At 36.5% G+C, this 13,577-nt stretch overlaps 1 protein-coding gene and 1 long non-coding RNA gene across 3 annotated transcripts; one reads left to right on the top strand and one right to left on the bottom strand.

Annotated features, from left to right (window-relative positions):
• Positions 1 to 1,522: 1,522 nt before the first annotated feature.
• LOC141661628 (uncharacterized) lies at positions 1,523 to 4,863 on the top strand. 2 transcript variants are annotated; one of them, XR_012550058.1, is made up of 4 exons: positions 1,523 to 1,667; positions 1,750 to 3,789; positions 3,891 to 3,969; positions 4,308 to 4,863. It is a non-coding gene; the product is annotated as an uncharacterized LOC141661628 (long non-coding RNA). The 2 variants fall into 2 exon arrangements; XR_012550057.1 differs by having other exon boundaries at positions 3,891 to 4,863.
• Positions 4,864 to 7,360: 2,497 nt separating this feature from the next.
• On the bottom strand, positions 7,361 to 8,113 carry LOC141659994 (uncharacterized). The gene has a single exon (XM_074466948.1). The coding sequence runs from the start codon at positions 8,111 to 8,113 to the stop codon at positions 7,361 to 7,363; it is 753 nt and encodes a 250-aa protein (XP_074323049.1).
• Positions 8,114 to 13,577: the final 5,464 nt, after the last annotated feature.

The following is a 13,577-nucleotide window of genomic DNA, read 5'->3' as shown; positions in this document are numbered from 1 at the left end:
AAATTATGAGTCGTTGTCACAAGCAATCTCTGATGGTACTCCAAATTTGCAGATGACGTTCCTTTCTATTAATGATATCACTTCTTTGGACTTGACTTGTCGAAATGCTTCAGCTTCTATCCATTTTGAGAAATAGTCCGTCATAGCTAACATAAACACCTTTTGTCCAGGAGCTGGAGGCATCTTTCCCACAATGTCCATTCCCCATTTCATGAATGGCCATGAAGGAATGGACGGGTGTAACACTTCCGAAGCTAGATGTATGATTGGGGCATGCCTTTGACATGCGTCACATTTCTTGACATAATCAATTGCGTCTTGTTTCAGAGTAGGCCAGTAATATCCCATACGAAGTACTTTACATGACAAGTTTCTTCCACCCGAATGATTACCACAATCGCCTTCATGTATATCCCGTAGGACATCGTTGGCTTCTGATTCTTCAAGACAACTTTGAAGTAATCCCATCACGGATTTTTTGAATAGTATGTCATCAATAATCGTGAATCTCGTAGCCTTTATCTTTAACAATTTTGCCTCGTTGTTGTCCTTTGGTAATTCTCCCTTTGTGATGTAGTCTTTATATTTCTGAGTCCAACTTCCACGCTCTTCATAATTGTCGATAGCCATTATTGTAACATCTCTTTCCTTCTTAGCTCTAACTGTGGAAGGCTCTAGGACGTGAATTACCGGGACTGTAAGCACGTTTTCCTTTTTGAGGACAGCACCCAGACCTGCTAAGGCGTTAGCCTGAGAGTTCTGTTCTCTGGGTATTTGTTAAATGCTGAACGAGTCGAATTTGCCTTGCAATTCTTTAACGATTTATAGATAGGCCAACATCTTGCAATCTTTTGCTTCGTATTCCCCCTTTATGTGATTGACAATGAGCAAAGAGTCACAATTTACTTCTTTATGTAAGATCTTCATGTCCACAGCAGTAGTTAATCCAATAATCAAGGCCTCGTATTTGGACTCGTTGTTGGTAGCCTTAAATTCACAGCAAATGGAATAGGCTAAGGTGTCCCCCTGTGGCGACTTCAGTACCAAACCCAAACCTGCCTCATTCACATTTGAGGCTCCGTTAGTGTACAATGAGGGCTGAGCAAAAAACCGAACAAAAACCAAAACCGATCTGAAACCGGTAAAATCCGCAAACAACCGATCCGTAAAAACCAGAACCGATCTGAAACCGAAAAGTTAAAAAACCGATCCGATGATAATTTTCCGGTTCCGGTTTTAGGTCCAAACCGATCCGAAAAACCCCGAACCGAACCGATTATTTAAATAAATAAATAAATAAATTATATATATATAAATATTTGGAATTAACATATATATGTATATTACATATAAAATATCAAATTATTAACATTCTAGTATATTGTTTGAGCAGTGCAGACTAGTAGTAAGCAATAATAGTACCTATTGGGCCTTACAAAATTAACTAGCCCAATAAGTAATAAAACAGAAGTCTGGAGTCTCTTGCTCCTCATCCCTAATTTTAGTCTGTTCTGTAGTCTCTACTTTCTCGCTTCTGTTAAACCTAAAGGCCGAAGCAACAAACACATCTAAATCAGTAAATCATGTTTGGGCCATCAATTAATCAAACTTCTCATCCAGAAACTTCTCAAGAACCGCCACAAGAGTCTCAACCTTCGATAAAAGCGGTACTTTTATCTTTACAATTTTTAATTTTTCTATGCAGCAGGTTTCTTTGAATCTAAAGTTCGATTTTTGTTTTGTTTGTAGTTACCTATGATTGTGAACTTGGAAAATGAAGAATTAAAGGGTGATAATAAAGAGGAGGAAAATTGTGAACAGACTGGGAAAAAGGCAACTTCGGTAGCTTGGGATTATTTTAATCGAATACCGGGCCTTCCAGTTGGTAAGGAGAAAGCCAAGTACAAGTTTTGTGTTGTGATAATTTGATGAAATACACGAAATGGTACTTCGGCGATGATGAATCACTTGAGAACGGTATGTGCTAAATCTTCCCTACGTACCAATCTTGATAAATTACAAAGGACATTATGATTTGAAAAGTTATCAAAGGATGATAAATTTCATATCGTTAAGGCTCATGAGTTTAATCAAGAGAGGTTAAGAAAAAAACTCGCTTTAATGTGTATCAAAGATAATCAACCATTTAGGATTGTGGAACATGAAGGGTTTAAAGAATTAATGAATGAGGCAGAACCAAGGTTTAAGATGCCAAATAGATGGACAATTGCAAGAGATTGTCTCAAAATATATAGTGAAGAGTTAGTAAAATTAAAAAAGTCTTTGTTATCTCAAAGAGTCTCATTCACAACGGATACTTGGACCTCAGTTCAAAATATTAATTATATGTGCCTTACAGCTCATTGGATTAATGATGATTGGAAGATGTGTAAAAGAATTTCAAATTTCCCACAAATTGGAAGTCATAAAGGGGTTGCAATCGGAAAGATGCTACTTGATTTATTTGCAAAATGGGGGATAGATCGTGTATTTACCATCACATTAGATAATGCATCCTCAAATGACAAAGCAATCTCACATTTAAAGAAATTTCTTAGAGGACCGAAGGCTATTTTAGAGAATAAATTTCTACACATGCGATGTTGTGCTCACATATTAAATTTAGTGGTGAAGAATAGTTTGAAAGAACAACATGATTCAATTGCTAGAATCCGAAATGCCACTATATATGTTAGGTCATCTCCCGCGAGACTTGACAAGTTTAGAAAATGTGTAGAAAGATAGAAAATAAAATGTGATAAGATTGTATGCCTTGATCTTGATACTAGGTGGAATTCAACTTACACCATGTTAGAGGTTGCGATTAAATATGAGGGAGCTTTTATAAGAATGATTCATGAAGATACCGACTATGATGCATTCTTTAAGGTGGATAATGTTGAGCTTATTAGTGAGAATTCTAAGAAAAAGAAGAAAAAAGTTGTTGAACGTGCTCCACTTTTTGATGATTTTGATAATGTCAAACGTTTCATCCGATTCTTGGAAATCTTTTATGATGTTACAATGAAATTATCGGGTTCCAAATATTGCACTTCCAATGTCTTTTTTGTTGAGCTTGTAAAAGTTCAAGAAGCTATAATTAACTTGTGTTCAAGTGAAGATATATTGATGAGGGATATGGCTAAACGGATGAAGGATAAGTATGATAAGTATTGGGATAATGAGGACAATACCAATTTCTTGTTGTACGTGGCGGTTGTGTTAGATCCTAGGTATAAAATGAGTTTCGTTGAATTTTATTTCGCCAAAATATATGGAAGAGGGTCTACCAAAAACTTTATAATGTATGACAAATGTTGAAGACATTGCAAGAACTCTTTGACTACTACTTGAACTTAAAAGGACGTGAAGAATCTCCTTCCAAATCTAAGATAAATCAACCGAATGGTTCTTGGCAAGATGATTTTAATAAGTACATGGATGACCAAGATTAAGGGGGAATACGAAAATCAGAACTTGATGTATACTTAGTTGAATCAAGAAAATGTGAAGGTTTTGATATATTAGGATGGTGGAAGAATAATTCCACAAGATTACCGATACTTTCTCAAATTGCTAAGCATGTATTGGGTATGCTCGTTTCGTCCGTTGCCTCGGAAGCTGCCTTTAGCACAAGTGGAAGGATGATTGATGCTTATCAAAGTTCGCTTTCATCGAAGACTGTTGAGGCATTAATTTGTAGTCGAGATTGGTTACGAAGTTCTAACAATGTTACTGATATTAGAGGAGAGCAAGAAGAGTATTTACAACATAAACAACTGGAAAATGGTAATTTTTGTAGTTTTGTGTTACTGTGATGTTATTTATATCATATTTTGTGTTCCTGTCCAGAAGAGTATTTACATCATGTTTCTAATTTCTATTTACAGATGAGCTGAAAGTGGTTGGAAAATTATTTGACCACCTGGGCATTGATGATTAGCCTGAACTCTTAGGAGTATTTTACAGGTATAACTCTTGCTTTGCTGGTTCATTTTGTTGCACTCGTATCATCTGTAGTTTTGTGTTTGTTCTTTTTTGCTAGTATGGTTCATTGCATTTTTCTGGTTCATTGCATTTTTTCTGCATTTTTTCTGGTTCATTGCTGGTTCACTGCAATCTGTTAGTTTACGGGTTTGAACTCTTATAATCAGGTTCAGAAATAGTCTCTACACTTGAGCTTGCTTACTTTCTGTTAAATTACTAGTTCAAAGTGTTAAAACTTCAGATGTAGTAGTAGAGGTATTATAATATGATGCAGTCCATTTTTTAAAATTGATTATAGTCTGTGTCTGTGAAACTTACAGCCATCAAGCATAAGTTGATCAGTAAACCATTTCAGGCCGCACTAGGTCTAGCCAGTGACCTTTCATCACTTGACAATCCAACATACAACTAGTGTTGCAGTCTGTTTCTGAACAATGTGTGCCCTGGTATTATGTGATGTGTTAGTCCTCGTATTATACAGGAGAGCTTTCTGGAAAAGTTTTGCCCATGCATGTGTGCCCTGTCATCTATAATCATAATTTATGGTTTTTTCCATCCAAATCTCTGTGGTTTGGGTTGGTAGTTCATTACTCTCATACAGTGAATATATATTTTTTAAGTTCCTATCATGCTTCTGGTAGCAAAATAATTGCCACTACTCTGCTTTTGTTGTTCATATGGTGCTCTACCTTGCGGAAGCTAGTCGACATTTTGGATGTACTGAAACTGAACTATTCAAGGAGTCCTCAAAGTTTGCATGGTCTGATTAGTTTATTGTTCCATACCGAAGGAACATCTTATCTAAAAATACATAGCAGACTCATCTAAGGAAATTGTACATTTAATTTATGTTATGATAACCCTGGTTGTAATATTGACAGGATGATTGCATTTATTTAGCAAGCATAAAGTTTCAGAAATATCTATTTATTTAGTTTTGTTTTTAATTATGCAATACATTTTTTTACCGGTTTTGCAACTGAAACCAAACCGATATAAACCGATCCGGAGTTTTTAAAATCGAAACCGATCTGATGGATTGGTTGCGGTTGCGGTTTTTAATTTTAAAAACCGAAGACTTCCGGTTCCGGTTCCGGTTTTATCTAAAAACTGAACCGATCCGAGGTTTGCTCCCCCCTAACAATGACCACGACTCCATTTTTCTGGTAGAAAGCATTTATTGAAGTTCTTCATCTGCCTCATTCAGTAAGTTGGGACTGAAGTCAGCCACAAAATCGGCTAAGACTTGTGACTTCATGGTTGTTCGTGGTTCGTAGATGATGTCGTACGTTCTCAATCTAATTGACCATTTTTCCATTCGTCCCGTCAACTCTGGCCTACTAAGTACTCTTCGTAATGGATAATTCGTCCTAACATAGACCTTGTGTGATTCAAAGTAGTGTCGAAGTTTTACAGAGGTCATGGATAATGCCAATACTAGTTTTTCCATTGACGTGTACCTTATTTCAGCGTCGAGTAGACTTTTGCTTACGTAGTAGATAGGGAGTTGAGACCCACCTTCTTCTCGTGTCAAGACTCCACTAACAGCATGATTTGTGACAGACAAGTAGACGTAAAGTGTTTCTCCATCTCCTGGTTTTGACAGTAACGGTGCAGAGGACAAGTACTTCTTCAAGTCATCAAAAGCTTTCTCATGTTTCTCAGTCCATTCGAACTATTTATTTTTTCTCAAGACGTCATAAAATGGATGACATTTGTCAGACGAACGTGAAATGAACCTGTTCAGGGCTGCTACTCTTCCTGTTAGTTTCTGTACGTCTTTGACATTTTTCGGACTTGTAATCTCGTAGATGGCCTTTATTTGTTCCGGACTTGCCTCTATTCCTCTTCTTGTCACCATATGTCCCAAAAAATTTCCCGAAGATACGGTAAAATTGCATTTAGATGGATTTAGTTTCATGTTGTACATACGTAAGATGTCGAATACTTCTTCTAGATCTTTGACATGATCTTCTGCATTTTTCGACTTTACAACCATATCGTCGATGTATACTTCCATCATATGTCCAGTTTGTTTTTTGAAAATCTTGTTGACTAACCGTTGGAATGTTGCCCCTGCATTTCTCAGACCAAAAAGCATTGTCAAGTAACAAAAAATTCCTCTATCTGTTATGAACGCCGTCTTTTCTGCGTCAGATGACTCCATTTGTATTTGATTGAAACCACTCGACGCGTCAAGGAAAGTTAACAGTTCATGTCCTGCTGTTGAGTCAACCATGGTGTCGATATGTGGGAGATGATAAGGGTCTTTCGGACAAGCCTTATTTAAATCAGTGTAGTTTACACACACACGCCACTTGCCGTTCTTCTTTTGGACAATCACGACATTTTCCAACCATTGAGGATAGACTACTTCTTGAATCATACCATTTTTTAGTAACCTATTTACTTCTTCATTGATTATGTTGTTTCTTTCATCTCCAAACTTTCGCGTTTTCTGTTGGACTGGAACGTGGTTGGGGTCCACGTTTAACTTGTGTGTGATGACGTCAGGATCTATTCCTGTGATGTCTTCTTGTTCCCATGTGAACGTGTCAAGTCGTGTCGTCAAGTATTCCACCAAGGTGGCTTCTATATCATCTGTGATGTCTTCTCCAATCAATACTTTCTTTTCTCCTTCTGTAACCGTTACTTTTTTTAGAGTTTCCAGACCCTTCATTGCTACGGTTGCTGCTTCCTTTTGCTCGTGTTGCACTGTAGACTTTAAGCATATTTTGTAACATTCTCTGGCCATGACCTGATCACCTCTAATCTGTTGTGTCCCTCAGGGTTTTGGGAACTTGACAACTTGGTGAACAGTTGACGGTATCGCCCTCATGTTATGTATCCAAGCTCGCCCAGAATTATGTTGTAGGTTGAGCCTGCATCGATGACTAAGAACTTTTGAAGTAAATTAATTCCACCAGCATATGTGGGTAGGTGTATTTCTCCAATAGTCCTTTTCGTTTTTCCACTAAAAGCCACCAACGTCGTATATCGTTTCTCTATGTCAGTTTCTGATAATCCCATTTGCTATAGCGTATTAAACATCATTATGTTTGCAACACTTCCATTGTCCACCAAAATTCTCTTTATCAGACAATTTCCAATTGGTAAAGATATTACCAGTCCATCTTGCTGTGGTGACTGGACATGTTCCATGTCAGATGCGTCGAATTGTAACACTGAAGAGTCGTCAGTCACAACCTCAGCATGTGCAACTTGTATTCCCTTTCCTCTAGCCCGTCTTTTGGCTTGTGAGTACATTTCCCCACACATTTCTGATCCTCCAACAATAAAGTTTATGACTTTGTGATGAGGTGGAGGAGGAGGTAAGTTCGCAGGTGTCTTCTCTATTCGGACATGATTACTTCTATGTGATGATATGTACTCCGTCAAGTATCCCCTTTTGACCCTTTTTGACCAAAGCTTCAATTTCCCTTCTCAGATCCACGTAATCAATAGCTTTGTGAACATAATCTCCGTGGAACTCGCACCACAGCTTTGAATCTGGATTCGACTTTGGCTTGTTGGTTTTGGCTGGCCATTTCACCACATCGCCTAACTTAGCGAATTCCTTAACGAGAACTGTAGGGGTTACACTAAACCCATAGCTATCAAACATTGAGGGTAGATTTGGGTCTCTTATCCAATCTGGACGAATTTGTGATGAGTTGACATGTTGTTCATCTCTTATCATCCTAACGTATGGCTTGTTGTCGTTCTTGTAGTCTTTATTTCTTGTTGACGTGATTTTCCTGTTTGGCCGATAGTATTTGTCGTCGCCTTCTCTTTTGTCCTCCTCGAGACGTATTTGAGCCATTGCCTTGGCTTGCACATCGTCCATTGTTTTGCACGGATACATCGTCAATTCATCATAGAGTGGCGAATCTTTTTCCAATCCTCTTCTAAATGCTTTTATTACAGTTGGGATGTCACAGTTTGTGATTGTAACCTTTTCTCTGTTGAATCTGGTCAGGTAATCTCGTAATGGTTCTCGATACTTCTGATACACCTTATAGAGGTCACTTGTGGTTTTTTCAAACTGTCGGCTGTTGGCAAATTGTAGATTGAATGTGTCAACCAAGTCCGCAAACGTGGATATACTCCCATTTGGTAAAACCATGAACCATTATAGAGCAGGTCCTATTAGTGTTGATCCAAAGCCCTTACACATGCAAGGCTCTCGATATTCCCTTGGAATTGGCACCGTAAACATTCGTTGTTTATACTGAGCAATATGTTCTTGTGGATCAGACGATCCGTCATATTGCTTCATGTGTGGTACAGTGAATCTTTTTGAGATCTCGACTAAAGCAATGTCGTCAGCGAAGGGCGAATCAGCATAACTTGTGGGATTTGCCTTCTCCAATGGCTTTGGAACACCAAGGATACGTTGAATCATATCGTTTACCGCATGCAACTCTTTCCTTACTGACTCAGGAATTTCTGAACGTGACTTAGATTTTTTTGTGTCTGTGACTTCTTTTTCCGGTACTCTTCTCTGTTGTACCATCGTGTGTGCTTTCTCCATGTTGGTCTACGTTGGTGTGAGTCTCTAAGACATGTGCATCTTTTTATGTTATGATGATCTCGTTTTCATGCAGCTGTTCTTTCTCCTTTCCGTCATCGTCGAACAGTCATCGTGCAACGATCTTTGTTGCTTGTTTAGTTTTGCCCTTGTTGTTGGACTTGATCGTAGTTATTTCATTCTTCAAACTGTCGTTCTCAGACCGTAGAGTCTCCATGTCAGTCTGCAACTTCTTTATAGCTGCTAGTAAGTCACCATTGTCGCCTTGTTGAGACCCTTCTCTCTACTGTTGCGGGGTGTCGTCGTCCATAACTGTTAATCGAGTTAATTCTTAGAAAAATTCCCAAAGACGGCGCCAAACTGTTTTGGTAGAAAATTGTAGGTTTTAATTCTAAGAATAATTTAATCGATCAATAATATGGCACAAGTATAAAAGACTAAAGACACGAGAATTGTTGACACGGAAAACCTCCGTTAAGAAGTAAAAACCGCGGGTGGGACTTTCCCCAACCAAAAGTAGAGTTTCACTATGTAATAATTATGAGTACAAGAGCGTATATTCTATATTTTTCTGAGTAGATGTGGTGTATTTTATGTCTAACACTTAACTTGTATTTAGAGTACATATCAACAACTAAAATCCCTATTTTTACTCTATGCTCCATGTTCAAATTCCAACTGCATGCCCTCCTATTTTTTCGGGTTGGACTCCTTCTTCAAATATGTTTGTTATTTGACCCTTTCTTAATCCTTATCCTTATCTCTGTTATTTTGACAATTTCCCAGCTTGTTCCTATCTAAACCTTCTTGTCTTGCCTAGCTGTCGTCATGTCTTCACGTCTGAACTGGTTATCGTCAAGCCTTCACGTCTTAGAAGGTTGTCGTCAAGTTTTCTAGTTGTCGTCGTGTCTACAAAATCGTGGTCATAACTGTTAGTCCCTTAACAATGTAGCAAGAATTACAGAATGGGGTTTGAATGGAATTCTTGAAACTTTTTCACAAATAAAATTGTTCTAACTTAAATATGTATATATCAGTGTGAGTTAATTTGTAGAGTGCTGAATAATAACTTGAAGTGAATCAAAACACAAGTAATTAAAAACACATGTCTTTAAAAACTTTTTGGTGGATTTGAATGTATCCACCAGAGATATATAATATATATCGAGATAACTCTGTGTAGCAATTAGCTCACAGCTGCTTACAAATGAAAAACTAAGAATACAGAGAAATGCTAAGAATTCAGCTTACAAATGTTTCTCTCCTTGGTTGCTTAGTTTTTGTTAGTTGTTCTATTTGCTGCTTCTTGGTTTATATATCACCAAGATTACAAAGCAATAAGACAAGATAATAAAACAAAAACTATCAAGTCTAATACTATGTTACTTCATTACTCTATTCCAGCATCTTTGAATATCTTCATAATAGCATGGAAATGGCAATGCTTCTTTGTTCTCAAAAACCCAGTTGAATAGGCTACCACATTCCATTTGCATACACTCGACGCATGTGACTGTGTTGTCACTGTCAACAGATGTTTGAATTATTTATCCGTCGGGTTCATAATCATCCGTCGGGTTGTCTAGTTGATCATCCGTCGAATGACATTGTTGTTCATCCGTCGGTAGAGCTGTTCACGAACCGAGCCGAACCGAGTTTTGACCGAACCGAGCCGAGCTTTCATTTTTTTTCTGACGAGCCGAGCCGAGCCATGCTTTCTTAACGAACAAAAACTCATGTTCGAGCTCGAGCTGTTTAACGAACGAGCCGAACACGAGCTTTTATCGAAAAAAATCGAGCCGAGTCGAACCGAGCCGAACACGAGCCGAACACGAGCTTTCTCCATCAAAACGAGCCGAGTCGAGCCGAGCCGAGCTGAATTAAAAAAATCTGGTCAAAACATCGGTTGACTGTTAAAATAACGAACCAAATACTTTTATTTTTTTCGAAAAATTTTGTCATATCACTAAAATATATTGATCTTAACATCCGTACGGTTGGATCATTCATAAATATTTTTAAAAAAATCGAAACATTAATATGATACTAAACACTAGTTACAAGTACAGGTCAAAACACCGGTTGACTGTTAAAATAATAAATCAAATACATTTATTTTTTTTAAAATTTTTTGCCATATCACTAAAATATATAGATTTTAATATCCGTACGGTTGGATCATCTATAAATATTTTTAAAAAATCAAAACATGAATACGAGACTAAACACTAGTTACAAATATATGTCAAAACACCGGTTGACTGTTAAAATAACAAATCATATATATTTATTTTTTAAAAAAAAAATCATGTCACTAAAATATATATAGATATTAACATCCGTACGGTTGGATCATTCATAATTTTTTTAAAAAAAATTGAAACATTAATATGAGACTAAACACTAGTTACAAGTATTGTTCAAACAATTGGTTGATTGTCAATATAACAAACAAAATAAATTTATTTTTTTCTAAATTTTTTATCATGACACTAAAATATATAGATATTAACATCCGTGCGTTGGATCATCTATAAATATTTTAAAAAAATCAAAACATTAATACGAGACTAAACACTAGTTACAAATACAGGTCAAAACACCGGTTGAATGTTAAAATAATAAACCAAATACATTTATTTTTTTCTAAAAATTTTGTCATGTCACTAAAATATATAGATCTTAACATCCGTACGGTTGGATCATTCATAAATATTTTTTAAAAAATTGAAACATTAATACGAGACTAAACACTAGTTACAAGTAGTGTTCAAACAATTGGTTGATTGTCCAAATAACAAACAAAATAAATTTATTTTTTTCTAAAATTTTTATCATGTCACTAAAATATATAGATATTAACATCCGTACGGTTGGATCATTAATAAATATTTAATAAATTAAAACACCAATCAGGAAATAAATATTAGTTACAAGTAGTAGTTAAATCACTTGTTAATTATTAAAATATCAAATTAAAAAATTTATTTTTAATATCTGAATTTTATCAAAATATAGTTTGACATTCGTATAATTCAATAATTTAAAAATATTTATAAAAAATCTGAATAAAATTCATAATAATTAAATATATAAAAGATAATTGTTTTTTTAATTTTTTTTCGAGCCGAGCCGAGCCGAGCTCAAGCTCGTTTTCTTAACGAAAACATTTTTGTGTTCGAGCTCGAGCTCGAGCCCTTAACGAACCGAGCCCTAAACGAGCCGAGTCGAGCTTGTTCGCGAACAGCTCGGTTCGCGAACAGCTCTATCCGTCGGGTAGCAATCTGGCACTTGACTTCATTTCATTTATGCAGGATTACAAGATATCATCTATGTACAATTAATCAACCTATTCTGCATATCTAGTTAAAGTCAACATGACTTGAGTACTACTTACAAAATCTAAATAATATATATGCAGAAATGTGTTACAGACTTATTGTTACATAAGCTACTCACTCGATGGATAATAAATCATCATCCGTCGGGACTATATTGAGTCATCCGTCGGGACTATAATCCTTATCCGTCGAGTGCTACATTTTTTACTAAGTAAAATCAACCAAGGTATTTTGTTAATGAAATCATCAAGTTCACAACATATACACAATAATCTCCCCCAATTTATGTCTACTAGAATTGTAGCCATAAATTAAGAGAAACTTGATGATAATAAAACACCTTAAAAATACAACTTTGAAAGTAGATAGATAAAACTGTAAAGTGCTTCATTTAACAGAATGTACAAAGTTTAGCTCACAATCATTTTCAAGGTGCTCCTCTAGCCTGAGCAGATTTATCTAGTTCCTCGAAGGTCTGGATCACTTTCCAAGCTTTCTGTTGTTTTTTTCTATCTGTATTTGGAGTTGTTTGTGGAATTCCAGTTCATCAGATTCTGAGAGATTTAGCTTTTCTTGCATCTTCAAGAGAGTCTCATTGCTAGAGATGCTCAATTGGTCTTCTAATCTGAAGAATCTTCTCACTCCTTTGTCATCCATGAACTCCATCAACCAGTAGGGCCTTAGATGCACTCTTCTCCCTGTGTAAGGGATAATTAGAGTCTTTGGGAGTGCATCTTTAGCTCTAAAACTCCTGAGTTCTTCAATCTTCTTTAGAACCAATCTTCTTGCAGTTACATTGAACCCAAAGTTCTTCTTGAAAGATGAATAAACCTTAATCAGTACAACTTGGATTTCTTGAAGGATCCTGTGAAGTAGCCATTGAATCTCCTTTCCTCCCTTGTATTTGAAAACTAACCTTTCAGGTAGGTTTCTGTATGCATCAATCCCTCTCACTTCTTCTAGTTCATTTAGATAGATATTTAGATCATAGAATTTCTTGATGTCACATAAGTACATGTAATCTCCCTTATTGACTTTGAATTGAGTTTTGGCTAGAGATTTGGATTTGAGAGGTGACAACTTCACTTTCTTGACTGCTCTTGACTTTGTTCTTTTTGGATTGCTAAGGATTGGAAAATTGAAGTCAGGAATTGGTAGGCTCTCCCAGTCTATTAGTTCATCCTTAGGCATAATAGGTTCACCATGAATGTTCCTATAAGGATCCACCACCTTGATGTCTTCAAATACCACAGAGGGTTTTGATGCTTGAGTTGTAGTTGAAGTGGATTCCTTAGAAAACTGATCCTCCAATTTCTTATCAACAAAATCCAGTTTCCTTTTGGTTCTTTTGGCCAATTCCTTGTATCTTGGAGATTTCTTCTGTTCTGATTCAACTTGCTTCTTTGGATCTTGAGATTCAGTGATTCCAGATGGCTGAGAAGGAATTTGTTGTGTTGGTTTCACAACTTGTAGCTTGGCCAAGACAAAAGCTTGCTCTTTCTTTTGCTTAGCCTTTTTGGCATTTAGAATAGCTTGCTTCTTTTCCTGCTTCAATCTTGCCTTTTCTTCTCTCTCTTTGCTTGAGCAAATTGAGGATGTCCAGCCACCACACAAATTTCTTTCCCATTCCTGAAAACTTTAGCAATTCTTCTTTTTAAAGCTGAATCAGCTGGATCCTTGTAGAATGCAATTGACCTTGACAGAAGCTTCTTCTCATC

The sequence above is a fragment of the Apium graveolens genome, chromosome 5 (assembly GCF_009905375.1).
Source record: "Apium graveolens cultivar Ventura chromosome 5, ASM990537v1, whole genome shotgun sequence".
In the NCBI taxonomy this organism is placed as follows: domain Eukaryota; kingdom Viridiplantae; phylum Streptophyta; class Magnoliopsida; order Apiales; family Apiaceae; genus Apium; species Apium graveolens.
Note: the sequence above shows the minus strand (reverse complement) of the source record. Positions and strands in the feature narration are given on the sequence as shown.